The sequence below is a fragment of the Echinops telfairi genome, unplaced genomic scaffold (assembly GCF_000313985.2).
Source record: "Echinops telfairi isolate 266 unplaced genomic scaffold, ASM31398v2 ScPeMD7_11;HRSCAF=52, whole genome shotgun sequence".
In the NCBI taxonomy this organism is placed as follows: Eukaryota; Metazoa; Chordata; class Mammalia; order Afrosoricida; family Tenrecidae; genus Echinops; species Echinops telfairi.
Genome location: NW_022103908.1, coordinates 39,539,998 through 39,561,848, shown reverse-complemented (window position 1 = coordinate 39,561,848; position 21,851 = coordinate 39,539,998). Strand labels below are relative to the sequence as shown.

The 21,851-nt window shown below is 48.9% G+C and overlaps 1 protein-coding gene across 1 annotated transcript in view; it reads right to left on the bottom strand.

Moving 5' to 3' along the window:
• Positions 1-21,851, bottom strand: part of ACOXL (acyl-CoA oxidase like) — a 392,883-nt gene that overhangs the window by 316,264 nt on the left and 54,768 nt on the right. Inside the window, 1 exon segment of the mRNA XM_045287148.1 lies at positions 16,878-17,010. Within this exon segment, the coding sequence (XP_045143083.1) occupies positions 16,878-17,010 (133 nt within the window).

The following is a 21,851-nucleotide window of genomic DNA, read 5'->3' as shown; positions in this document are numbered from 1 at the left end:
ATGGCCACTTGTTTACCTTCAAGCTTTTAAGACCCCAGACGCTATATCTTTTGATAGCCGGGCACCATCAGCTTTCTTCACCACATTTGCTTATTCACCAACTTTGTCTTCAGCGGTTTTGTCAGGAAGGTAAGCATCATAGAATGCCAATTTAATAGAAGAAAGTATTCTTGCATTGAGGGAGTACTTGAGTGGAGAATTGCTTCTCTTTCTACGGTCCCTTTATTAGGTTTCCAAAGCATCTATACCTAGCTTCTGTACAAATTAAAAAATAAACTAAGGAGTGAGAGAGGCCAAAATACTGTCTTTCCTGTTGATGCAAGCCAGGCTGGGGGAAGTAATGGAGGAACTGTTTGCCAGCAGGAGGGCAGATAAGACCACAGTATGGCCTTAAGCACACTGGACCACTCCGTTTTGGCAGCGCTGGGCAGGACACTTTCCCAAGAGAAAGAACCTTCCTGGGGTCAGCACTCCACATCTGCTCCGGGAGGAAGGAAGAGCAGGGCCCCTACCAGGGAAAGCGGAGAAGGCAGGGACAGACTGTGCCCCCCACTCCCCACACTGTCAGAGGGGGTGACATTAAAAGGATCCCAGGCTCAGAAGCAGAGGGGGGTTACCAAGGCATTACAGTTAGTGTCACCCTCAACCCAGTGGTCACATCACTCCCCGCCTCCATCACCTGCCAGACATTGTGTGGGCAGGCAAGGCTATGGTTACAATTGAGCAGAGAGGAGGGTTTGCACCTTGGCCAATGGGAAAGGGGAGGAGCTGGAGGAAGTGTGAGAGTTTGTGGGGAAGAGGCCCCCCAGGCACTGTACTGTGTGGGGGCAGGCTGCTCTGCCCACTGGAAGGTTCCATGGCTGGCCTGCTCACTGGGGGTGGCGCCATGAGTTACTGCCCACAGGGGCACCAAGCCTCCTTCTGCCACTGAGGCGGGAAAGGACAAGCGGATGTCGGCACCAGCAAGAGTGCCCGTCTTGCTCTCCAGCTCCTTAGTGGAGCAAGCCCCTGCGGTTAAATCGGCAGAGTGGAGAGAAATGTCAGTGGCTTATTTAAGGGAAATCTTCCCAGGAACGAGTGAAAGAGGCGCCCCCTCCTTAAGGAGATGGCCCAGCTGAGTTGCAGTCACCAGTCACCAAAGACAGACTCCGGTCATCTGTGATCCCCGCCTGTCCAATGACCTTTCAGATCTTCTCCCTTCTGTCCCCTGCAGACGCTCCCTCACTCCCCTGGGGATCAGGTCTCATGGGACAAGTATCATAGCCCCCAACACCGACAATTCTCCCCTCCCTCCTCCACGTGGTTGCCACACAATGTGTCTGTAATGCTAAGCTGGCCATGCCCTGTATCTGCCCTCCACAGCTGAGAAATCTTTCTCTATTTTGACCTCAGCGCACCGGTCTCCCCAGCCAAGTTATCCCCACCACAGCTTCTCAAGCACGCAGCGAGGTTCCCTAGCTACCAGACCCCGCAATTACACTGCCTGGGCTCACCCCTTGGCCCTTCATATGTGATCTCCCGTTGCCTGTAATGTCTTTCCCCGACCTTTATCTTTTTTTAACTTCTCGTTGTTGCTCAGAATTTGGCATAAGGTTATAGGGCGGGGGTCTTGTCTCTGACGCGCTTCAGCTGGCCTGGTAGCCTGTGGTCTTTTCCGGCTTGTCACCCCATTCTAGGACTTACTTCACCCTGATTGTAATTGCCGGTTTCCAGCCCCAATGCCCTAACCCTCTATCCCCCAATCAAGTCTAATCGACCCTAGTGGAAAGCAAGTTAATCCAGGAAACAGACAATAAAAAAAAAAAACACATACCAATCACTTGTTATCTGTAGAAAGATAAGAGAAGCAATTGCATCTAGAAAACAAAAATAGGCTGCAATGGAAAAGAAGACCAAGAAGGAGCTCTCCTCTGGAAAACGAAAACTGAGGCACAAGTGAAAGTATGTCATTGGGAAACTGTCCACACAGGAGAAAATCTTGTCCAGAAATACGAGAGGGGGAAGAAGGGAGCAGCAATCAAGCCAACAAATCCCAACCTCCGCATAATTAAGAGGGAATGGAGGAAAAATAGAGGGGGGGGAAGAGAGCGAATGATCTCAGAACTGGTAGAGATAGCAAATGTTTAACTGTAGAGAGCCGACCAAGTAAAGGAGTGGAGCGGCAAAAAGAGCAAGACCTTGGACGAGGAGACGATTGACTGACGCAGGGCCGCCTCTGCTCTGTGGTCCAAGCCTGACAACAATTGTGAGGACGGAAAAGGACCTGGCAGTGCTGTGTACTAGGATCGCTGTGAGTCAGACCGACTCGACAGTGCCTAACAACCACGTCCGGGGACCCCCAGTGGCACAGTGGATTATGGTTTGGGCTGTTCACTGCAAGGTCAGCAGTTTGAACCCACCAGCTGCTTCAAAGGAGAGCGATGAGGCTTTCAAACCCCCCAGGGCAGTTCCACCCTGCCCTGTAGGGCTGCTCTGAGTCAGAACAGACTTGATGGCAGGGAGTCTCTTTCTTGGGTTTGGCACCAAGTACGAACCCAACCCGAAGTAGGGTAAATTAAAAAACCCTATCTAGACACGTTAATGAGAAATCCCTTCATAGCCAATATCAACAGCTTTCAGAGAAAAAGCACATCTCTCATAGAGGGATGCTTATGGCTTCCCACTAGCAGATTTAGAACGGCATCTTTTTTTTAAATTAAAAGATCATTGTATTGGGGCTCTTACAACTCTTATTACAATCCATACATTGGTTGCATCAGGCATGTTTGTACATACATTAGCCTCATTCTTTTCTAGACATTTACTTTCTATTGAGTCCTTGGTATGAGCTCCTTTTTTTTCCCCTCCCTACCCCCCCACCCTCATGACCCCTTGGTAGATTACAAATTATTATTTTCATATCCCCCACTGACTGCTGTCTCGCTTCCCCCATGTTTTCTGTTGTTCTTCCCCCTGGAGAGAGGTGTATAGTTATGTGTTGATCATTCAGATCGGTTCCCCCTTTCTCCCATCCTGTCCCCCACATCCCCCTATCCTTTTGATATCGCTATTCCCACCCCTGATCCTGGATTCGACATGATTGAGCTCCCATCTCTTATCTATACCTGTGTACATGCTCCGGTCTAGTCTGGAATGAGAAGCAGCACTGGGGTCATGGTAGTGCGGGCTGAGGAAGCCTCAAGGAACCAGAGGAATGTAGTGTGTTTCATCGATGCTTTACTGCACCCTGGTGATTCCTCCCTTCCTTGTGGCCCCTCTGTGGGGGAATGTTGCATTGTCTACAGAAGGGCTTTAGGTCTCTGCTCCAACCCCCCGTCGTTCTCAAGAGTGACATCTTTAACGTCTGAGGAAAAACTGTTTTCAACCTAGAAGTCTCAACTAAGCTATCAGTCAGAGGGGGGACCATTTCAGACATACACCAAGTCAAAATATTACCCCCACACAGCCTCCAAAAGAAATGGCTTGAAGCTATGCCACCAAGCCCAAACCAAACTCACAGCCTCCGAGTCCATCTGACTCATGGCCACCCTCTAGGGGAGGGCAGAACTGTCCCTGTGTGTTTCCCAGACTGTAAGCTCTTCATGGGAGTTCGAAGCCCCATCCTTCCCCCAAGGAGCACCTGGTGGCTTTGAACCACAGACCTCATGGACAGAAGGCCATGGGGCTAGGATATGCCACACAGGGGGGGAAAGAGTATTAATAAAAGAAAAAGTCGAGCTACTACCAGAGATTTGGGGAGAAGAAAAGTGCCTAGATGGTGGCGGCTTAGAAACACCCGTTCGAAATCAGTTCTAGAATCATCCGGCACTACAAGATCTTCAAGGGGAAAGTGGAGTGATCCTGGGCAGCAGATAAAATGAGCAAGAATCTGGATGCCATTACTTGTCAAGTATTGGAAACATATGCTTCTTCTCCCGACAAGAAAAAAGAAAGGCAATTGGAAACTACAGAAGGAAGGGGGAAATAAGCCTTTAAAACAACGTAATGATATCGTTATCCAGCAAGCAAAAGCTAAACATGACCGAGTAATTTATAGAGTATAGAAAACTGAATTCATTTGACCTTTATGCTAGAAACGATGTTCTCGAGATTTAATTGTAAAGGTGCGGTGACAACAAATTTACGGAGCGGAAGTACAACCCTCACATACCACTTAGTTCTCCGGTGGACAACACTTCAGAACCTCAGCCATAACATTATAATTAGTCCAGGACACGCATTGTGATAGTAGAGCAAAATCTAAAGTCGACTGCCTTGAAAACATAAAAATACCATCTGAAAACACAATACAAAAGACGAAGTTGGCATTGATAGAGAGTAGATGAAGAGTCCAGAAAGAGTCGTTAGGCTCCAACGCCAGGGCCATCGAGCTGGGGCTGAGTCATGGCAGCCCTAGCCAGGGTTGGTGAGCTGCAAATCTATGAGAGCAGAGAGCCTCACCACCTTTCTCCTGCAGAGCGGCTGGTGGGTTTGAACCGCCATCTTGTAGTTAGTAATCCAACACTTACCAGACTGTGCCACAAGGATCCTTGTTGTTAGGGTAAACCAAAAAAACAAACAAACAAACTTCACCCACCGCCATTGACTCCACTCTGATTCACAGCAACCCTCCAGCACAGGGGAGAACGGCCCCTCTGTGGAGCTGTAAACCTTCCCAAGAGCAGAATGCCTCCTCTTTCTCCCTCAGAATGCCTGGTGGGTTAGAACTGCTGTCCTTGTGGTTGGCACCTCCGTGCATAAGCCACAGCGACTCCATCAGGGCCCTTTGTTGTTTGGCCAGGAAACGAAACTGTAATCATCTTTATTGGTAACCTTGTAGTCCTTGGGATGCAGTGTTTTAAAATGATAATGTAAAAAGTCAAAAATATTAAGAGGAAAAACATTAAAAGGAGGGGACTGAGATGGGGTGTTCGGTAAGTGAACTAAGCTAACATGTCTCATGGCAAAAAGGTAGAAATGTCTAGAGTTGATAACACCAGAGAGAGTAACATAAATGTTTCTTGAAGGGCATGGCGGAAACTCAGGAGAGTTAACTTCAGAAATGGTTCCAAGTTCACAGCCCTTCTGAGTAGGACTTGATGGTGAAAGAAAGGCTGCTACTTTTCATTATAAATCTTACATACTCTTTCACATGCATGTATTATTTGTATAAAAGTTCAGATATAATATTATCATGGCAACATTCCATCTAAAGTAACATATTAGTTAGAACACAAAAATATCCCATTCACCATCATTTTGCTCTCAGATCAGGGAAGGGCTTTGTGAAGATTCATACAAACAGCCCAGGTCACTTTATTTAGAAACTTACCTAAGGAGGCGTGAACTTCTTTTGTAAGTAATGTCATTATAGTAGGCAGAGACATTCAAAATCAGTCCGTGGGACTGGGCTCAAAGTTGTACTCACTCAATAAATGTCCATTAAACAGCACTTTTCCCCATAAAAGGACGTTGAAATGTAAAAGCTGAACCAACCTGCCTCCCCACTACCCACGCCCCTTCATCCCACCATACAGATGCTTAAAACCACAGCGACACACAATTTCCAGGCAAAGTCACCGTTGCCAGTGAAGAATACATCAGCCTCCAGGCACAGTGGGAGAAAGAGACCTGGATTCTGGCCCAGCCACTAAATATTTCACATGTGCTCAATCCTGGTTTAGATGGACAATCAAATGGGCAACCCACTTTTCAATGTGGGCAATACAATTTAACATTCCTTGGTTTGGCTTGGCTTGGCTTGGCATGGCTGGGCATGGTGTGGTTTGGTTCAATTTGGTTTAATCAAAACAAATACCCCTGTGGGCCGAAGTGGTCCAGAAATGCCAGTGAGCAGCCTCTGTGCTGCACCACCAGAGAGCCCAGTCTTCTCATCTGGAAAACGGAAACAAGAGGAGCACTCATCCAAAAGGCTGCTCTGAAGATTGTCTGTCGACTATTCTGAACATCCTCTCCCCTCCGACCCCCATAGGCTGTGAGTCGTTATTATGATTGGACTATGTCTTAAACTGCTGGCACCTTTCCCAATAGCATACCTGAGTTAATTAATTGTGCCAGCCTGGCCGATAATCACATGTGGTGCTGGTTGAAAGGCGGAGGGATAAATGGGTGGTGAAGCCTCGCCTTTCTAGTTCTCGGGTCTCTTGTTTTGTGAGGGTTGCACCAGGTGCAGCTGCCTTAGCAGTTCCCTGCTTCAGCTTGCAAGATTGACTTCCTCCAAGACATCCCCAAGGAGAAGCCGCATGGATCTACCCCGATGCAGCCCTGGGTGCTGGAGCAGCCGTGTGGAGACCCCTGCCAGTGCTGAGATGCTTACACGTTCACGGACTCAGTTTTCCTCCTGCAGTTGGCATCATTGCCTCTGTTTTGTGAGGTGGAGGACTTTGTGGACTGGTGTTGGGTTAATGGGTTAATGGGTTAATGTTGGACTTGTGGGCTTGGGCAGCATTGGGTTGGGATGTTTTCGTGATGCACCTTTTCTTTATATAAAACTCTCTCTTATACGTGAGTCGCCGTGGATTTGTTTCTCCTAAGTACCTAGACTAATACAATACCTCAAGCGATGGGTTCATCCAGCAGGGAGGGGGTCACAGAGTGCTTGCGGGGGAAGGGAAAGGAAGTGCTCTGCCTACAGCAAATAGCAAGGTAGACGCGCTCTTCAGGACACAGCAGGTGGGGTACCAGTCACCCCTAACTGACCTTCCATAGTATCCAGAACTGGACCCTAGAACTTCTACCAAGAAAGGGACATCATCACAGGTGCCGCCTGGGTGCCCTCTCTACCTGCTAGAGATGAAAAGGGCAACCTCTCCCCCAAGCAGGACCCAGGCCCAAGCAACTGGCTTGATCCACTCGATCGCAGCTGCCATGGCCACAATCCAGAGTTTGAGGGGACTGGGATGCCCTACAAGGCCTGCTTGGCCTTGGATGCCCTCGTGGAGTGGGGTTCTGTCCCTTGAAATGTACCTGTCACAAACATCAACATTCTCAGGCACCATCACATGAGGAAAGCCGCCCAAGGACTTGCCTCTCCTACAGCCTGGGAAATTCCTTAGATCACGGCTTGCCCTGAGGCTGTCCCCCTGGGATGTGACCTGGCTACGACACACCACTCAGGGTGGAAGGTCGAGATGCCTAGTCTTAAGTCTTTGTGCTAGAAAGACAGAGACTTCCCTTAGAAACGTTTCTGAGAGACGTGTTTTGGACTCCGATCGCTGAGGTCTCTTTCAACCATAAAAAAACAATCCCATGACTCTGTCTGGTATTATTCGCAATGCACCACCTTCACCCTCTGCCAGTGTACTCCCTGGGGGCTTCCTCACAATGCTGATGTGTCTCCGTTACCTGGATACCCTGTGATTCCACCAAAGCACTCGCCAGCTCCGAGTCACCTCTGTTCACCTCCTAACGCCACCCCCAGTGTCTTGGGCAAGGGAAGCATCCAGCACTTGCTCGTGGAAGTACAACAGGCCCAATGGCCATTTCAAATAGGCAGGCCCAGTGCCACCTATCTCCAGTTGCACAATACCCTTAGCGCTTTGGTCCTTAGAGAAAAAGACAGCCTGATGCGTCTTTTTTTTAAAAAGCTGATACATTTAGTTGTGAAAAATGTAAACATCTTCCATGGAAACAACACTAGGGAAAAAAAGAAAGAAAAGAAAAGAAATAACATTTTTAGACCCAAGGGGAAAATGCTTCAAACTGCTGCTGCGTCTTCTTTTTTTTTAAAGACATTTGTGAGTCAGATTATGCCTTGAGGTATCATCAAAGCAGTTCATCCTATGAGCATTATTGATCTTAAGTCAAATGATTACTCAACAGAGGCACCCACGTTCTCCATTTGACTGGTCTTTAAAAATCCACACTCATGGCTGCGAGTAAGCTAAACACACTGAGGACCACAGCAAAACCTCAGGTCTTCCCTCTGCCTTACCAAAGTGCATCAGTGAGAAGGGACAGCTGCTAGAGCCATTACTCACTGGTATTTGGCACCCTCTGGTGGTCAACCACAGGACGCTCCTGTACCAAGACACGGAAACAGGTGTACTTAATTCACAGGTGCCCCCACCCCCCACCTCCTACCACAGCACTTCCCTGACACCTAAGCTGGTCCTGCCACTCTGCTCCAGCTTCTATGTCCGAGGATGCACACTGAAGACAAAACAAAGCCACTTCGGAAGCAACCTGAGCCGTGTCCACCTGCTGCCCCACAGCCATCTAGACCATTCTGAGGTGGTGCAGCCCTCTCTCTAGGGTTTTTTGAGGCTGTAAGTCTGAAGGAGAGCAGGTAGCCTCATCTTTCTCCCGTGTGTTAGAGCCGCTGTCCTTTCGATGGGCAGTCCAGTGCTCACCTGAAGTACAAACAAGGCAACTAATAAGACAAGCACGCAGCACAATTAACCAGAAAGCTGATCCCAACTGAGCCTCCAGCAGACTAAGGACCCTGCAGGCTCCAAACAGTGTGCACAGAGTAAAGACCTGTCAGCTTTCCCTAAAGCACACACTTGTGAGAACCCCATCTTTCCAAGACACCATGCCAGGTGTCAAGAATCTCCACCTCACATGTGAAAACACTGTTTAGAAACATTCGTAGGTTTAACTTTAAGGAGCCCTGCTGGTGTGTGGAGTGGTTACACGTTGGGCTGCTAACTGCAAGGTCAGCAGTTCAAAACCACCAGCCGCTCTACTGGAGAAAGACAGGGCTCCTACTGCTGTACCGAGTTAAGGTCTCAAAGACTCACAAGGGCAGCTCCACCCTGTCCTACAGCGTCACGAGTCAGCATCGACTCCATGGAAGTGAATACGGTTTTTGATTCTTAACTTGATCTCATTAGATTGAGACAAGGTATGGATGATACCGTCTAATTTAAAAAACAAATAAATAAAACCCACGGTCTTTCCAGTTCTCAACTGTGAGCCCTGATCCCTTCACCAGCACCCGGCCCTCCACCCCACATGAGAACACAGTGGGAGAGCAAAATGCTCATAAGGGTTCCAATCCGTATCCAGCCCGGTTTCATTCTGTGAGCCCTCCGATGTGCAAGAGGTGCTCCTTATTCAGCCCTTTACTGCTGGGAAAAGGGCCAGGACCTGGAAGATGGTGTCCACCTCTGACCGCTCTTTATACACTCCTGCACGAGGAGGCTTTGTGACGTGGTATCTATGAGGTAGGTGACAGCTTTTCCCTAAAACACTCCACGGTTTCCTATTACGTACTAAATCGTACAGGAAGGAAGCTGAGTTAGTTAATTGTGCCAGCCTGGCCAATAATCACATGTGGTGCTGGTTGAAAGGCGGAGGGATAAATGGGTGGTGAAGCCTCGCCTTTCTAGTTCTCGGGTCTCTTGCTTTGTGATGGTTGCATCGGGTGCAGCTGCCTTAGCAGTTCCTGCTTCAGCTTGCAAGATTGACTTCCTACAAGACATCCCCAAGGAGAAGCCGCATGGATCTATCCCGATGCAGCCCTGGGTGCTGGAGCAGCCGTGTGGAGACCCTTGCCAGTGCTGAGATGCTTACACGTTCACGGACTCAGCTTTCCTCCTGCAGTCGGCATCATTGCCTCTGTTTTGTGAGGTGGAAGACTTTGTGGACTGGTGTTGGGTTAATGGGTTAATGGGTTAATGTTGGACTTGTGGGCTTGGGCAGCATTGGGTTGGGATGTTTTCGTGATGCACCTTTTCTTTACATAAAACTCTCTCTTATACGTGAGTCGCCATGGATTTGTTTCTCCAAAGTACCTAGACCAATACAGAAGCATACTTGTGTTCAGAGTCCTCTGTAGTAAAATAGGTGAGTAGATAGCTAGGTGAGTGGAAGGATGAACAGAGAGGCAGATGGGAGGATGGTCAAGGTGTCAACGCGTGGGTGGGTGGATGGATGGAAAAAGAGTGGAGACTCCCATGACATTTAATGTTCTACTAGGCCCTGTACTTTCAGACATTTGACTGTGTGGATCATAACAATGGTTGGCCTTGAGAAGAATGGGTGCTCCAGAACTCGTCATTGTGCTCATGCAGAACTTATACCTGGATCAGGAAGCCTTGTGCAAACGGAACAGGGGACTACTGCGTGATTTAAAATCAAGGAAGATGTGGGTCAGGATTGTATCCTCTCACCACACTTATTCAATCGGGGCACTGAGCAAATCATCAGAGAAGCTGGATTATATGAGGAGGAGTGTGGCGTCACGATTGGAGGAAGGCGTATTCACAACCTGCTATATGCAGATGCTACAACCTCGCTTGCTGAAAGGGAGAAGAGTTTGAAGCCCTTGCTGATGAGGACCAAGGATCTCAGCTTTCAGTGGGGATTACGACGTAGTGCAAAAACTCCTTGCAAAGGAACACTAAGTAATATCATGGTGGAGAGAGGAGAGAGCGCCGTTGGGATGTCACCTAGCTGGGATCCACAGTCGCTGCTCACAAGGAAAGCAGCCACCCTCTTTCATCCTGCAGCCTGGAGGGTGGTCATTCAGTCTCCTAACTCTTTTCTCAAGATTCACTGAACCCCAGGGGGAAACACATGGTCCCCGCTGCTCCCCTTCCACACCCATGGCAGGTCCCGTTCAAGCACGGCTGCTTCTCAGCTGCATCCAGACTCCACTTCATGGTTCTTCAACTCCAGGTCCCTGCACCACTACCAACGGGGAGATAAGATGTGCTACAACTGCCATTGTAGCATCCTCGGCTGCATTTCCAACTCAGTTCTTAAGCTTCCACATCCCTTCCCTTAAAAACAGCCCTTGAAGAAGTATCTTATACGTATTACATATACTTATTATATGCAAGCACTCTTACAAGTACGTGACAGGCCTGAACTTGCTCAGGCCTCACACAGGTCTATAAGGGAGTGCTGTGGTCATTTGGTGAAGCATGGGGTGGCTGAGTAATTTGCCAAGGACATGAAGAGGCAGAAGGAGATGCCAGAGTACCTATTTATGCTCAGAGCGCATGCTTTTACCAAGCTCGATGTAGAATCGAGAGCAGGCACAGCATTTCAATTGCTTCTGGGTGTACCAAAGCCACTCAATTGAAATGAAAAACCTCGTGTCGGGCGCCTTTGCCCAGCTCAGCGCTGAGGCCTTTCTACTTCCCTAAGTTGGTGGAAAGGACAATGGCTCCTACCATCTGAGATCCTGGTTATGCCTCCTGGTAAGTTTCTTCCTAAACCGAGGCTTCACTGGCCAGATCATGGCTTTCCATGCCCCTAAGCTGCTGAAGGAAGAAGCTCAAGCTGCACTGAAAGCATTAGCCAAAAACAAAGCTCCAGGATCGATGGTTTACCAATTGAACATGTTTCAACAAGCTGATAAAGCACTGGAAGCACTCATTCGTCAATGCCAGGAAATTTAGAAGACAGCTACGTGGCCAACAGACAGAAGAGATCCATGTTTGTGCCATTCCAAAGAAAGGTGACTAAACAAACAGAATGTGGAAATTTTAGAATCATATCATTAATATAGGTAGACACTATGGTAGTTACATAAGCTCATGTTAACTTACAAAGGGGTGGAGTCTAGCCTGTCAATCAGGTCATAGACAATTAGTGCCTCTGTGTGGGCATGGCCTTCTCCTGGGGAATCTGGGAACTCCTGTCTTCCTCTCTGGAGGCGGGACACGCTCTCTGCTTCACATTCCTGTTGACAAACCACGTGGAGTCACGCTGATGACAGCCAGAGCCCTGGAGCTCGAAGAGCCATGTGGAGACCCACACCAGGCCTGAGATGCTTCCACCGCCACTGGATCCAGAAGACTTTCCACACAATGGCCTGTAATCTTCCTGCATTCGGTATCATTGCATGTGCTGCATAAGTCTCAAGAGGAATTCATGGGCTAATATCAGACTTACAGGCTAATATTGAACTCATGGACTTGATCTGAACCGGGCTGGGATGTTTTCTTAATGTATAATTGCTCTTTGATATAAAGTTCTGTTTTACACACATATGAGTGTCTCTGGATCTGTCTCTCTACTCTACCTGGACTAACACAGAAACCCTGATGAGGAGTGGTTACATATTAGGCTGTGATCCACAAGGGTCTCAGTTCAAAACCACAGCCATTCAGAGGGAGAAAGATAAAGCTTTCTACTCTTCTAAACAGTTACAGTTTCAGAAACTCAGAGGGACAGTTCTACCCTGTCCTAGAGGATCACTATGAGTCAGTATCAACTCCATGGCAGTGAGATCATTAATGTCGCATGCAAGTAAAGTTTTTGCTGAAAATCATCCAACAATGGATGCAGCAGTATATTGACAGGGAGCTTCCAGAGAGAGGTTCAGGCTGGACTCAGAAGAGGATGTGGAACAAGGAATATCATCGGTGATGTTAGATGGATCTTGATTGAAATCAGAAAATACAAGAAAGATGTTTGCTTGTGTTTATTGACTATACAAAGGCATTCAACGGTGTGGATCATAACAAATTATGGATAACCTCGAGAAGAATGAGAATTCCAGGACACTTCATTGAGCTCATGCAGAACCTGTGCATGGATCACGAGGCATAACACACAGTTTTAAATCACGAAAGGTGTGCATCGGGGTCATCTTGTCACCATACCTATTCAGTCTGTATGCTGAGCAAATAATCAGAGAAACATACTAGATTATAGGAAGAAGAAAATAGAATCAGGATTGGAGGAAGGCTTATTATCTGTAGTATGCAGATGACACACCTTGTCTGTTGAAAGGGAGGAGAACTTGAAGCACTTGCTGATGAAGATCAGGGATTGTAGCCTTCAGTGTGGACTGCAACTCAACATAAAGAAAAACCCCAAATCCTCACAACTAGCCCAATAGGTAACAGCTAGATAATCGAGAAAAGGCTGAAGTTGTCAAGGACGTCATCTGCTTGGATCCACATTCAATGCGCACAGAAGGTCAGTAAACAAGGGATCGAACAATGCATTGTCCTGAGTAAATACCTCTTTAAAATGCTGAAAATCAAGAAGTACTTTGCAGACTAAACTGTGCCTGGCCCAAGCCACGGTAGTTGCAGTCACCTCCAACGCGTGTGACGGCTGGCTAAGGAAGAGCATGGAATAAAGAAGACTGAACGAGAACCGATGCGTTTGAATGACGGTGCTGGGGACGGACATTGAATGCACCATGGATTTTCTAAAGAACAAACAAATCTACCTTGGAAGAAGTACAACCAGAATATTCCTTGGAGGCAAGGATAATGAACTTCTTCTCATACTTAGACACATTGTCAGGAAAGATCAGTCCCTGGAAACGGACAGCAGGCGTTGTAAAGCGGAGGGCCAGTGAAAAAGAGGAAGGTCCTTAACAAGATGGATGGACACAGTGGCTCCCACGTTGGACTCCAACCACAGAGCCTTGGTGAAGGTGGCACAGGGCGGCGGTGTTCGGTTCTGCTGTACATCGCACCGCTGTGACTCAGAACCTACTTGCCAGCGCCTCACGAGAATCACAAGCTGCAGTGTGGTGAATCAGCAGCTTCTGCGCAAAGCCAGGCACCTCTAGCTTCTCGCTGTGCTTGTATACTTTTAGCTCCCTCTGTCCCTACTTAATTGTGCAGTGTCTACATAACATTGATATGTCCGTTGTAGCTACACAACATGCTCTCACCATCCATCCAAACATGGGACCATCTATCCCGCCTAAGCAGTCCTATTAGGGTTCGTCAGCATGTATTCAGTATCCAAACCCAAAGCTGCCAAGTCGACCCTGTCTCACAGCAAAAGAGCAGAATTGGTCCCTCAGGTTTCAGATACTAGGAGTCCATATCAGAATTGGCAGACCTCACCTTACCCCACCCCCACCCCCACCCCACCCCACCGGCACCCTCCACCCCCTGTGAAGCCACTGGTGGGTTTGAACATCCGGCCTCTTGGTGAGTGGTCCAACATTTAATTTGCTGTTCTACCAGGGCCCCTATAGATATTCAGTGCACACCTCTACAAATTCCTTGACCTTCACCGGCTCTGGTTCCCCATACAGCCAGAACCGGCGTAGAGCTGTTGTGAAGCCCGGAGCACATGTGAAGGCCCGAGACAAGGGTGGCCAGGGTTGTGTGTTCGTTCGGTCATGAAAGCACCGGTGAGGCAGTCAGTTATGCGCCAGCTCGCTCAAAACAGGCCAGTCTGGAAGAAAGATGAGGCTCTGAGCTCTGTGAAGACTGGCAGCCTCAGAACCCAATGGGGCAGCTCTACCCTGTCCGATAGGTGTTCTGTGCGTCAGCCCCGACTCTGGCCATGAGTTTGGTTTGGGTAATAGTGGTATCAATGGTGGCGATGGAAGGGACCACCAGCTGTGCCTTCCCACGCATTGCCTCACTGGGTTTCCATGACGTTTCCATCGGATGGTGGGGTTTTTTGCCTCGTTTTTACCAATGAGAAAATGATTACTCGGCAAGATTACAATGTGGCCCGGGTACGACAGGATCCACTGCACAACAGGGTCACGCCATGCTGTGGATGGAACTGTGTCCTCCAAAGACACATACAGAGTCCTGATGTGCATGACCCTGTTCAGAAATAAATTCTCTGAAGATGTTATCGGTTCAGTTAGTGTGGGGTCCCCAAAGTAAGGAAAAGTAGAGCTTCCATTGAACTGAGGCCTGCAGAGCGGAGGACCTCAGCGAGAAGGGGTGGAGTGAGAGGAGGCTGAGGACCAGGTCCCACAGGTCTTGAGGATAAGATGTGAACTTGGCCCTTGACCCTGGGGGCAGTGGGAGGTCACAGAGAGTACTGTGGTAGTGCTGAGAATGTCCACCTCGATCCATCTGCCCTGTGCTGCGGTTCTCAAAGAGCGGACTCCGGCCAGCAGCAGCAACATCACCTGGGAACGTGTTAGGAACGTAGGTTCTCAGGCCTCACTCCAGACCTGCCACATCAGCAAGTCTAGGTGTGGGGCTCAGCCACCGGGTGGCCCCTAATTGACAAGACTGGCCAGTTGCTGTCAAGGGCGGTCCAAGTCACAGCGGTTCAGAGTAGAGCTGTGTTCCAGATAGCACTCAGGCCGCCACCTTTCGGCAGCAAATCGCCAGGCCTTACTTCTGGGGCACCACTGGGGGGTTTCAAATGCCCACCCTTCAGTCAGGAATTCAGTACTTAACCAGTGGAGACATTTTACACTCCTGCGATGCCCACCCTCCAACTCACAGTGACTCTCCCCAGCCTCCTGCCTCCTTCTGAAAAGACAGGCTTCCCATTTCCTCCCCACCCCCAACACTTAGGCTGAGGAGTTCTCTCAAACCCCTGCCAAGTATCTTAGTTTCCTTCTCCTTTTGTTCCCGCTAATCACTTAATTTGATGTGGTGTTTGGGCCCCAAGGAGAGCAGGGAGGTAGGTGACTGGCAAGCCTTGAAGAGCAAGCCTTCCAGTACTGAGCAAAGCCGGGGCGCCTGAGCCAGGTTTAAAAGGAAGGGGCCTGCTGAGCCTGAGCCAATGTCACCGTGGGGAGCTGCGGGACGGCTCTCTCATACATCAGGAATGCCTTCAGGAGACAGGGATCCGTTTTTCCACTGCTCGGTGTGAGCGGAGCTAGCAAGAACAGCTTAGGTTTCAGCTGGGAAAACACATGTCAGGCGCAGGAACCGCTGGACCGAGCGGGACGCAGCCAAGAGGGCCGGTGATCTCATCTCACCAGGACGCTTGAGATGAGATCACAGAAGCCGCAGGCACAGCCATCAGACCGGGCATTGCGAGGGTGTCCCCGTTCGTTCGCCCAGGGGTCCCTGGTCACCAGGAATTCCTACCTCCTGGAAAGGTGGGGAATGGGCAGGGCAGGTGCTGACTCAGGGAATGAAGGGCCCATGCATCTCTGCAAGGAGCCCAGGGGCTGCAGTGGGGATGGGTTGGGCAAGGCCTGCTCCGCAGGAGAAAGGAAGCTTTCTACTCCCCTACAGAATTAGTCTCAGGGAGGGCAGCGTGGACACCCAAAGCCCCTCAGTAGTCAATCGGACATCCCCCTGTCAGAATGGCCACAAGGAAGAGAAGAGCCAGTCAGGGTGCAGTATAGCACCGATGAAACATAACTTTCCTCTAGTTCTTTAATACTTCCTCCCCACCCCCACCTCCACTATCATGACCCCAATTCTACCTTACAAATCTGGCTAGACCAGAACACGTACACTGGTACAGATAAGAGCTCGCGATGCAGGGAATCCAGACAGATAAACCCCTCGGGACCAATAAGGGGAGCAGCGATACCAGGAGGGTAAGGGGTGGAGTAAGAGGGACCAATCACAATGATCGATGTATGACCCCCATCCCAGGGGAATGGACAGCACAACGGGGGGTGAAATGAGATAGCAGTTGGTGTAAGACATGAAAAACAAAAAGGAATAACTTATAAATGATCAAGGGGGCATGGGGGAGGGAAGGAAGGAAGGTGGGGGAGGGAGGGGGAAATGAGGAACTGATGCCAGGGGTTCAAGTAGAAAGAAAATGTTTTGAAAAAGATGATGAAACATATGTACAGATGTGTCTGACAAAATGGATACATGTATGGATTGTGATAAGAGCTGTAAGAGCCCCCATTAAAATAAAATAAAAATTTTTAAATGAGAGTTCGTCTCAGGAACCCACTGGGGCAGTTCCACCCTGTTCCAAGGGGGTGCTGGGCGTTAGAACGGATTCCACAGCAGTGAGTTTGGAGCATGGATATATCTCTGCTAGACCTCGTGTGCCTGCTACACTCAACAACACTCATGTGGGATGTAGCTGGAAAGGACCAGGTCTACTGCTTGCACGCACTTTTAGTACCGAGATGCTCGCTTTCTCTACTCAGCCAGTACTCTAGCCTCATGACACCAGCCACGGCTCAAGAAGCCCCAGCTCCTGAAATAGCCACCCATCCCTGGAGCACACGGGGACGGGCGACAAGGTCAATGAGAATCAAGGTCCACTACCTTCATGGAGCCCAGGGCTTGGAATGTCACAGCTAGTCTGGAAGGGGTCAGCGCCGCCAGCATCACATTGAATCTCTTACTCTTGTCCTTAATAGGCGAATGGTACTGCCCGTCTGCAGCCACGGAACCAAACCTACGGTGGAGGGGGAAGAGGGGGAGAAAATCAAGGTGGTGGTTAACCAAATAAAGACAGCCATGGCAGCCCACTAGACGTGAAGTCTGGGGGCGGGCACACACACCCATAGGCAAGCCACCCAGGCATCTACATCCTGGGGCCTCCCCCTTGAACGGAGAGGAGTGTCAGAGGGGTGCCCAGGAGCTGCCGGAAAAGGCCGGGCTCGTGGAAGGGAAGAGCGGCTTTTCTGCCACAATCAGCCCGCAGCCTCGGCAAGGCCCCAACAAAGGGACGCATGAACCCACCGTCATGAAACCAATACCAGAGCCTAAATGTGCAGGGTTTTGTTGAATTTTTTAGAAGTAATTCACACACCATAAAATTCACTATGAAAAAAACCATACCCAGTGTAGTTTTTAGTATAATCACAAAGGTGCGAACCCCTCACCAATGTCTAGTCCCAGAAAATCCACCCCCCACCCGACAGAAAGCCCAGTCCCAGTCACATCCCTTTCTCGATCTCCTCTCAGCCTGGCAACCACTCTTCTGCTCTCTGTCCCTGAGTCTGCCTAGTGCGGACATTTCTACGAAGGGAAGGGTGCAAGGTATGGCCTCTGCTATCAGCCTCCTGCCGCGTCGCATAGCGTTCCCAGCGCTCATCCACGTAGTAGCTTGTATCAGTTGGGCCCTCCCTTGTATAGGTGCATCATGGTCTCTGGTGGTGTAGTGGTGACACGTGGGACTGCGATTCACATGTTCAGCAGTTCGAAGCCACCAGCCGCTCCTCCATAGAAAGACGGGCCTTTCCACTCCCGCAGTTACAGAAACTCACAAGGGCAGTTTTACCTTGCCCTATAAGGTCGCTATGAGTCAGCATACCTCAATGGCAATGAGTTTGTGTGTTTTTGGTTCAAATTCCCTTGTTTGGCTAGACCACATTTTCATCATAAGGCATCAGTTAATGGGCATTTGGTTGATTCAGACTTTCCATTTGGGGACTCTGATGCAAAATGCTGCTGCAGACATTTGTGTACAAGTTTGTTTGTTTTTTTAATCATTTTATTAGGGGCTCATACAACTCTTAGCACAATCCATACATACATCAATTGTGTAAAGCGCATTTGTACATTCATTGCCCTCATCATTCTCAAAACATTTCCTCTCCACTTAAGCCCCCGGCATTAGGCCCTCATTTTTCCCCTCCCTCCCCGCTCTCCCCTCCCCCATGAGCCCTTGATAATTTATAAATTGTTATTTTGTCATATCTTGCCCTGTCCGACGTCTCCCTTCACCCACTTTTTTGTTGTCCGTCCCCCAGGGAGGAGGTCACATATAGTTCCCTGTAATCGGTTCCCTCTTTCCTACCCACGCTCGCTCTACCCTTCCAGTATCGTCACTCACACCACTGGTTCTGTAGGGATCATCCGCCCTGGATTCCCTGTATTTCCAGTTCCTATCTGTACCAGTGTACATCCTCTGGTCTAGCCATATTTGTAAGGTAGAATTCGTATCATGATAGTGGGAGCGGGGAGGAAACATTTAGGAACTAGAGGAAAGTTGTATTTTTCATCGTTACTACATCACACCCTGACTGGCTCGTCTCCTCCCCGAGACCCCTCTGCAAGGGGATCTCCAGTGGCCTACTCATGGGCTTTGGGTCTCCACTCCACACTCCCCACATCATTCACTATGGTAAGATTTTTTGTTCTGATGATGCCTTATACTTGATCCCTTTGACACCTCGTGATTGCATAGGCTGGTGTGCTTCTTCCATGTGGGTTTTGTTGCTTCTGAGCTTGATGGCCGCTTGATTTGTGTACACGTTTTTATGTTTTCCCATTATCTTGTGGGAAATGTGTTCATAAATAGGTAGGAGTGAAATTGGTGGTTTATATAGTAATTTTTTACAAAACTGCCATCCTGTTTTCCACACCATTTTACATTTCCACCACCAGTCTATGAGGAATCCAATTTCTAGAACCACATCTTATTGACACTTGCTTTTGCCTGTTATTTTTATTATAGCCAACCTAGTGAAGGTGGTCACGGGGTAAAATTGGGACTAGCTACTCCCGTAAAGAGCTATTGTGATAGTCAGGATGATTGTGGCAACTAGGCCAATAGGAACATGTGGGCGGAGATTAATCAGGTGGAAGCTTGATTGGAAGACAATGAGGTTAATGGCTCTGCAAGGCCTGCCCCCTTTCTCCCGCTCCCTGGTGATCAGACCAGAATGCTACTGCTTTAGTTAGTTCTCTGTCTCAATCTATGTGCTGCCCTACCTGTGGGCCAAGCCGACCGTGGATCCTGTAGCTAAAGCTTGAGGCTCCCTGAGACCTGCTTCACCATGCTGCTAATTCATACATCACGTGTGCTTGAGGCTGGTGAACCCTGCCCCTGCTCAGTTCTAGGTTCCATCAGGGCCTGCTTCGATAAGTTCCCGTGCTACTGACTGTTGCTGACCCACCCTGCTGTCTGCCGCCTGCGGCCAGACTCTGTCTTGTCTGTTGTCTGCTTCCTTGACCATGGACCCAGCAGCCCACGTGAGTTGAATGATTTCCAGTATATTAACTGGAAAGTGTTCCACCAAAGTAGGTTGAACTGAGCCCTCTGTACTGCTGTGTGGACTGATTAACTGTTATATTCCTTCTCGCTATATAAACCTATCCTCATACATATGTGTGTGTCCTGCTTGTTTGGGTTTTTTCCTCCAGAGAACCCTGCCTAACACAGCTATGGTCTCGGAAACCCACAGGGGCAGTTCTACCCTGTCCTACAGAGTCACAGTGAGTTGGTATCGCTTCCATGACGGTGTGTTGGGTGTGCTGAGTGAAGGTGGTCAGGGGCTCTAGTAACATCGTAGGTTACACTTTAGGCTGTTAACCTCAAGGTCACCCGTTCGAAACCACCAGCCACACCACCAGAGAAAGATAAGGCTTTCTGCTCTTTAAAGTCTTGGAAACCCACGGGGACAGGTCTACCCTGTCCTATAAGGTCACAATGAGTTGGCATTGGCTCAATGGCAGTCGATGAGTGAAGGTGGAGTGGCTGGCTCATCATTGTGGCTGTGATTTACATCTCCTTAATAACTAATGAAAAGATCCCTGGTGGGACAATGGCTAAGCACTGAACTGCTAATCAAAAGATAAGTGGGTGGAATCCACCCAGGGGAATCGACGTGGGAGGAAGTCTGGCGTTCTGTTCCCATGGAGATGGCAGCCTGGCGCACCCTTTGGGTCAGTTCTGCTGGAAATCAACTTGACAGCACCCAACCACTACTGCTCATGATGCTGAGCACCTTCTCATGAACGTATGGGTCACTTTGATAACTCCTTTGGAGACGCGTCCATTCAAATCCTTTACCTGTTTTTAAATTGGGCTGTTCATCTTTTTCATTGTTGAGTTGTAAGTAAGGGTGTGTGTGTGTGTGTGTGTGTGTGTGCATTTTTTTCTGGATACTAGCTCCACACCAAATACATAATTGCCAAATATTTCCTCCCACTCTTTAAAACCTGTTGAATCTGTCCATCACTTTACCAGCCCAATTTTGACCAAATGATGAACCAACACCCGACACTGGGGCTCCGCCCTCAACACCTCAAGTAAAACCCCTGCCAGCCTGTGCTGCTCTGTGGCATTTGTGGGGGCAGCTTAAATGGCAATTGACAGGCTTTGACACCAAATCGGGCTTATCAAAGAAAGACTCTATGCCTCCTCCTGTGTTGGATTGACAGCATCACAAGTGTTTGTGTAGCTTGCTGGGTGAGCCTGACTCTGCAATCCCTAATGCATGAATGACAGGTGAGTCGGCATTGATTTGATGGCAGTGAGTTTGGTGCAGTGTTGGGTGGAGTGCATGAATGGAGGCTAAGCCTCTCGTGGCATCTTCTGGGCGCTCCAAGCTCATGAGAGAGGGTGAGAAAAAGAGAGAGCCTCGGCTGTGCTGTCCCCCCACCCTCTCCCATCTCACAGAGCAGGTTATTTTGACACACAACCAGGCGATGTGCAGGCACTCAGAGAGGGCTGGGGGGTCCTCAGACCCTGATGGCCTGAGGCCTGGGGGCTCTTGGGGGACCCACAGGCCTTTACCACCCAGTAGGGTAAGTTTGAGGATGAGGTTATTGGTTCTGCTTTGTTTCTTACCCATTCACAAAAGGGGAAAGTTAAATCTTTGGTTTCTACTATCACACTTATCTGCTAGCAAGAAGTTGCAGGCAAAAAATAAAAATTTTTAAAAATGGAGTAAAGTGTAAGAGTGTGGGGAAACAGATCTACATGCATATATTTATAGGTTTAGTATTAAGGCAGATGGACATTGGGCCTCCACTCAAGCACTTACTCATTGCAAGAACACGTTGTTCTATTAAATTGGCATTCCAGGATGCATACCTTCCTGGCACGATTGCTGAAGAAAAATGTGAACATAAGCAAAGGTGGTGAAGAAAGTTGATAGTGCCCGGCAACCAAAAGATATAACGTCTGGGGTCTTAAAGGCTTGAAGATAAACAAGTGGCCATCTACCTCAGAAGCATCAAAGCCCACATGGAAGTAGCATACCAGCCTGTCTGACCACGAGGTGTAGAAGGGATCAGTTATCAGACATCAAAGAACTGAAAATCAGATCAGTGAGTGCCCGCTTTACTGATACAATAACTGAAGACAAACGTGTGCGTAAGCAAAGGTGGTGAAGAAAGCTGATGGTGCCAGATTATCAAAAGATATAATGTCTGGGGTCTTAAAGGCTTGAAGATAAACAAGCGGCCAACTAGCTCAGAAGCAACAAAGCCCACATGGAAGAAGCACACCAGCATGTGTGACCACGAGCTGCCGAAGAGATCAGGTATCAGGCATCCAAGAAC